Source organism: Palaemon carinicauda, chromosome 23 (genome assembly GCF_036898095.1).
Source record: "Palaemon carinicauda isolate YSFRI2023 chromosome 23, ASM3689809v2, whole genome shotgun sequence".
NCBI lineage: Eukaryota > Metazoa > Arthropoda > Malacostraca > Decapoda > Palaemonidae > Palaemon > Palaemon carinicauda.
The window spans coordinates 78,198,709-78,204,708 of NC_090747.1; the positions used below are offsets into that span (position 1 = coordinate 78,198,709).

A 6,000-nucleotide genomic window follows, 5' to 3' on the forward strand; every position below is an offset into this window, starting at 1 on the left:
AAGCCAAGAATAATACTCTGCACCATATTCATTCATATCTTCAGTTGAAGTGGCTATCCTGGAGGGTACTTAGCCTTGCATGGTGTATCGGTCTGCCATGTTGAGCAATTTTATCCAAACTTTTATTTCTACACTATGGGTTGTATCAACCACTTTATATATATTTCTGTACATATTGTTTTTGTTATCATTACTATTAAGTCAAATTTTTAAGTATGGTGAATCTTTTTATTGCTTTTAATTCTTATCCTGTCTGGAGACACTGAGTGAAATCCAGGACAAGTACATCTTAGACTTTGCCAGTGTCGTCTACTGTATTGCAATATTCGTGGTCTGTATGCCAATATTCAAGACCTTACAGTCGTGTCCAGACAGTATGATATTCCTTTATGCTCAGAAACTTTGGTCTCTCAAATGAGGCACTTATCTGAGCTCCTTATCATTGGTTTTAACCCCTTTGCTACTGCTCTGTTATACTGAAACCTACCCGGGCATACCATTTGAGAACCTCTTTCAATCCTCAGTATATCAATATTCACTTGCAGCCAATGATAATGATATGATAATACAAAAAAAAAAAAAGATATTAAGTAACTATCATCACTATCCCTCAAATCCTCATTTGAGCCATCTGGCAAGTACTTACATCCTAACTCAAAAGCACTATCATCACCCATGCACAAAAAAGTAAGTGAAATAGGAAAAGCAGAGAAAATCATTTAGGATTCGAATACACAATGTTTACTCAAAAAAACTATGATAATCCTTCACGAAGGAATGGCTAAGGAGCTAGCTAAGTATTCAAGAAAGCCCTCCCCATACCTCATATGAAGATGAGGTCAAGACGTCCATCAGATACTGTATGTATTGACGGAAATGAATAGTGGATGGAGCTTCAGCAATTCTTTGGTAAACAATATGTTGCCCTAAACCACTCCCTATGTATAAAAATTGGTTTGCTTGGTTAGGAACAAAAAAATATGCAGACATGTACATTGCTTCTCTTTCTTACTATAAGGTAAACAGGTACACTTATACATAGCTGTGTTGAAGGGGTTAATAAGCCAATAATTCTGAAACAGGAGGATTAAAGGTGTATATTAGGACTGGGTACCCTGCTTCACATTAGTCCTGTTACGAATGTAGATGCCATGAGATTCAGGTAATAGAAGTTTGTGGCAGGGGTAACAACTTTTACTTGTGTTCAATCTACCGGAATCCAGACATGGATAATTCTACCTTTGAATGTCTTCTTACCATTATGGCTAAGATACAAGATGATGACAGATGTTTTTGTTGGTGATTTCAATGCTCACCATAAGGAACAGTTAAATTCTGTTTTTCCTACTGATTGCCATGGCTTAAGAACTTTGGACTTTACCCCTGAATCAGACTGTGAGCAAATCATAGGTGAAGCTACTCACAGGTCTGGTAACTCCTTGGACCTAGTAGACACTGACTACCCTGACATCATAGCAAGTAAGATTGGTTCTCCAGCTGGGACTTTTGATCATACCTTAATTTCATTAGTAGTGAAGACTGAACAGCTTGTCCCTGATGTAAGCTTTATAAAAAATATCAACCAGACTGGAATGGCATTTTGAGTTATCTATTTTAAATTGAATTGGTCACAGTTGTATAATAATGTTGAACCTGTTTTTCTTTTAAATGAGAATCTGGTCAACATAATTGATAGGCATATCCCTTCTTGTGTGCTAAAGTACCGACCTATAGACAAACCCTGCTTCAGATTTGACTTCGAATAACGATATTCAGCTAAAAGGCTTTGCTCAGAGTTTGTGCTTCAGCTGAAAAGGAATACAATTTAACCATAAAAGAAACCTTTTCTGGTACAAACCAGGAACATAAGTGGTGGGCTAACCTTGAATCTGTACTCTTTGGTATAGACATAACAGTTCCTCCTTTAATTAAGCCAGATGGCTCTTTCACTCACAGTTCAAAGGAAAATGCAACCCTTTTACCTGATGTGTTTGACTGTAAGCAGAGTAATGAAAAGCTTAATTTTCCTCATTCCTGTTTTTCTGAGGCTAAAGTGACTAGTTTAGCTTTTTGGTCTCATAAAATTAAAGCTCTCTTGATGGACCTTGGTTCTTATAGAGGTGCAGGTCCAAATCATATTATTCCTTTGTTTTTATAGACAGCAGATTTCTTAGCTCCTGGGTTATCTGTTATTTTCCCCAAGTTGGCAAGTAGATGTTTTTAGCACTTGTTGGAGAATTGGTAAAGTTACTCTATTATGCAAATGTGCTTGTGGTAGCTCAAGTCCAGCTGATTACTGCCCAATATCTCTAACTACCATATTATCTAACATTTTTTTAACATATTTTGGCAAAACATCTAAATAGGTTTGCTGAAGGTAATCATCTGTTGCCTAGTTTGCAATTTGGCTTTCATAAAGGTCTTGGAGCATATGATGCCCTTCTTACAATCTCCAATACTGTAATCAAGTATCTTGATTATGGTCAGGAAGTTCATATGACTGGTCTTGATCTTAATGCTGCCTTTGACCGTTTTAATCATGAGACCTCTGTTTTCAAATTCGAACATTTGGAAGCGGTGCGTCTTTTCTTAGCATCATTATTGAACTTTTAAGTAATATGATGCAAAGAGTTGTTGTTGATGGACACCATAGTGAGTATAAGAATGTGATATCTGGTGTTCCTCAATGTAGTGTTCTTGGCCCATTTCTTTTCATTCTATATACATGACATGTAATTTGGCCTAGAAAACAACTCATTGCATAAGCAGATGATGCTACTCTCTTTACATTAATTCTGTCTCTTAAAAGTAGATCTGGGGTTGCTGAATCCATTAATAGCGATCTAGCTATAATTATTGCAAGGTGCAAATTATGTGGCATGAAGTTGAGACATAATAAAACTTGAAGTATGATTATAAGTAGGTTGAGAACAGTGGTTCCTTAACATCCAGATTTCAGCATAAAGATTTCTTTTTCTGAAACTCTGTACATCTCTCTTAAAATTTGGGTGTGATTCTTAATAGAAATTTACTTTTGAGAAACACATTATCTGACTCTTCTTCAAATAAAAAAGATTTTCAGTGATCAATCTATTCTGAAGAAGTATTCTAATTCTTCCAATCTGCATTGGTTCCAATATTGTTATCCTATCTGGTCTTCAGCTGCAGAATCTCATCCTAATTTGTTGGACAAGAACTTATGATCCATTAAATTTCTTATTCCTGATCTAGATATTAATCTCTGGCCCTGTCATTTAGTTAGTTTGTTATGCATGTTGCATAAAATTTGTAATAATTCTGACCATCCTTTGCATTCAGATCTTCCCGGACAGTGCCACCCTGTTCGTAATACTAAGTACACAGGTAATTCTAATAGTAATACCTTCTTCATCAGGAGGCTCAATACTACACAGTATCTAGAAGTTTTATTCCAGCTGTGACCAAGTTGTGGAATGATCTTCTTAATCAGGTAGTTTAATCAGTGGAACTTCAAAAGTTTTTTATGTTGAACAGCCTGACAAAAGTTTCTTTTCATAGTTTATTTATGAAAGATCTGTTTGAATGGTGTTGCTGTTCTCAAAATATGTTATTTCAATTGTTCATTACTTCTCTTATAGTTTATTTTCTTATTTCCTTTCCTCACTGGACTATTTTTCCCTGTTGGAATCCTTGGGTTTATAGCATCCTGCTTTTCCAACAACAACAAAAACTACTACTACTACTAAAAGATAGCCAATTCTGTATGCAATGTTTGGTCTCTCATCCACCTACCTGCTTGAATCGTCATTCCTTAAGTAAGACTCCGATAAGTTATACATTGGGTTCGCCCCTTCGCCAGCAAATTTGTTGCTTCCAGGGACTCCACTCGCTACATCCATTCGATTAAGGTCAGAGGCCACAGATCCAAAAGTAGTTGTTGTGGCAACCTTGAGCTTTCTCTCTAGGCTACGATGAAACGGAAATGAAAAATAAATAATGTAAAGTTATCTATGTAATGAAATCTGTTCCCATGTACTTTCACTTAAATATTTCATAAAATTGAAAAAAAAAGTATTATTAAAATAATGTTCTCACTAAAAATGGGAAATATTATAATCATATTACTAATTTACATCTGAAAAATAATGAAGTAGCATAAAGTGAATGGAACCAAGCACTAACCTTCTGGTCCTGATGAAATAAGTGATGATTAGCAACAATAAAAGCGAACCCAGTACAAAACTAACAACACCAAGGAGAATCTGAAGAAAAAGATATGTAATGAGTTAACATTAATTAAAGGAATTTAAAGAATAGTTAGGTGTTAGCTCATTACTAATGATACTGAATAAGAAAGGAAAACTCAATGAAAGTGTATTGTATTGAAACATGGTAACTAATGTCCATGGAATTAAATAAGTTATTTTTTAGATTTATTTGAAGTTATTAAGAAGCTACCTAACCCCTTAAAATTTTGAGATCAAATAGCATTATTTACAACTGGTATCCAATATAAAGTTATAGCCTTTGATTATGGTTTTGTGACTAGTAAGATAAACATCTAATAATTCAATTTGTTTTTGCTTGCAACTGATAAATCTGCATCTGGTCGATATTGTGAGCTTCCTTGATGCAAAATAAGCATTAAGTTTCATTCTCAGAATGGCGAGGTGGTTTCACTGATGTGTGTTATTAGTAGGCCAAATTTTTTAGCACTTTATCTTCAAAAATTTAACTCTTCCTAGAATAAGCAGTAATGCTAGATCATCAACAAAGTTTTTGCTTAGGCCTGCCACAGAAATGTGTCACTGGAATCTTAGCTTGAAGAAACTCTAAGTTTTGCTCATTGGCAATGAAAATGAAAGCTTGTTGGGTGATACTACATTTGCAGTAGTCATAGAAAAGGTTACCAATATATCAATTTAGATGTATATCCATTTTCAACCTTACATCAACCCTTGGCACTCTTTCATCCAGGCAGATCTTGAGTAATCATCACAATCATCAAAATCTGCACTCATTCCAAATGCAACTCATCCATTTGTGGGTTTTATTCTGTGATATATCTCACCTATATGATAAAGAGCAAGTGTCTAGTTATATAAATAAACACACACACATATATAGGTGTTGAGGTGCCGGTGATGGGAGATGAGAATGAGAGAGAGATTACAAGAGTGGAAGTGAGGAGAGCACTAGATGAAACGATAGTAGGAAAAGTATCTGGTATGGATGGCGTGAGAGCTGTGATGTTGAAGGAAAGGGTATGACTGTACTTGAATGGTTGGTGAGATTGTTTAATATGTGCTTTGTGTTGTCAATGGTACTAGTAGATTGGGTTTGTGCATGTATTGTACCACTATACAAGGGTAAGGGTATGTGCATGAGTGTTGTAATTCAACGGGTATTAGTTTGTTGAGTGTAGTTAGAAAAGTGTATGGCAGAGTAATGATTAATAGGATTAAGGATAAAACAGAGAATACAATCTTAGAAGTACAGGGTGGTTTTAGAAGAGGTAGGGGTTGTATGAAACAGATTTTTACAGTTAGGCAGATAAGCGAGAAATATGTAGCAAAAGGTAAGGAGGTGTATGTTGCGTTTATGGATCTGGAGAAAGCGTATGATAGAGTTGATAGGGAAGCAATGTGGAATGTGATGAGGTTATATGGAGTTTGTGGAAGGTTGTTGCAAGCAGTGAAAAGTTTCTACAAAGGTAGTAAAGCATGTGTTAGGATAGGAAATGAAGTGAGCGATTGGTTTCCGTTGAGAGTGGGGTTGAGACAGGGATGTGTGATGTCGCCGTGGTTGTTTAATTTGTATGTTGATGAAGTGGTGAGAGAGGTGAATGCTCGAGTGCTTGGACGAGGATTGAAACTGGTAGACAAGAATGACCATAAATGGGAGGTAAATCAGTTACAGTATTGTTTGCGAATGATACTGTACTGGTTGCAGACGCGGAAGAGAAGCTTGGCCGATTAGTGACAGAATTTGGAAGGGTGTGTGAGAAGGAAGTTGAAGGTT

General features: G+C 35.9%; 1 protein-coding gene across 2 annotated transcripts in view; it reads right to left on the reverse strand.

Annotated features, from left to right (window-relative positions):
- LOC137617197 (cadherin EGF LAG seven-pass G-type receptor 2-like) overlaps positions 1 to 6,000 on the reverse strand; it is a 581,094-nt gene that overhangs the window by 22,962 nt on the left and 552,132 nt on the right. For both annotated transcript variants that reach the window (XM_068347094.1, XM_068347095.1), the window contains exons 23-24: positions 4,162 to 4,241; positions 3,772 to 3,945 (exon numbers count right to left, since the gene is read on the reverse strand). In XM_068347094.1, coding sequence (XP_068203195.1) covers positions 3,772 to 3,945; positions 4,162 to 4,241 — 254 coding nt within the window. The remainder of the gene's footprint in view (positions 1 to 3,771; positions 3,946 to 4,161; positions 4,242 to 6,000) is intronic.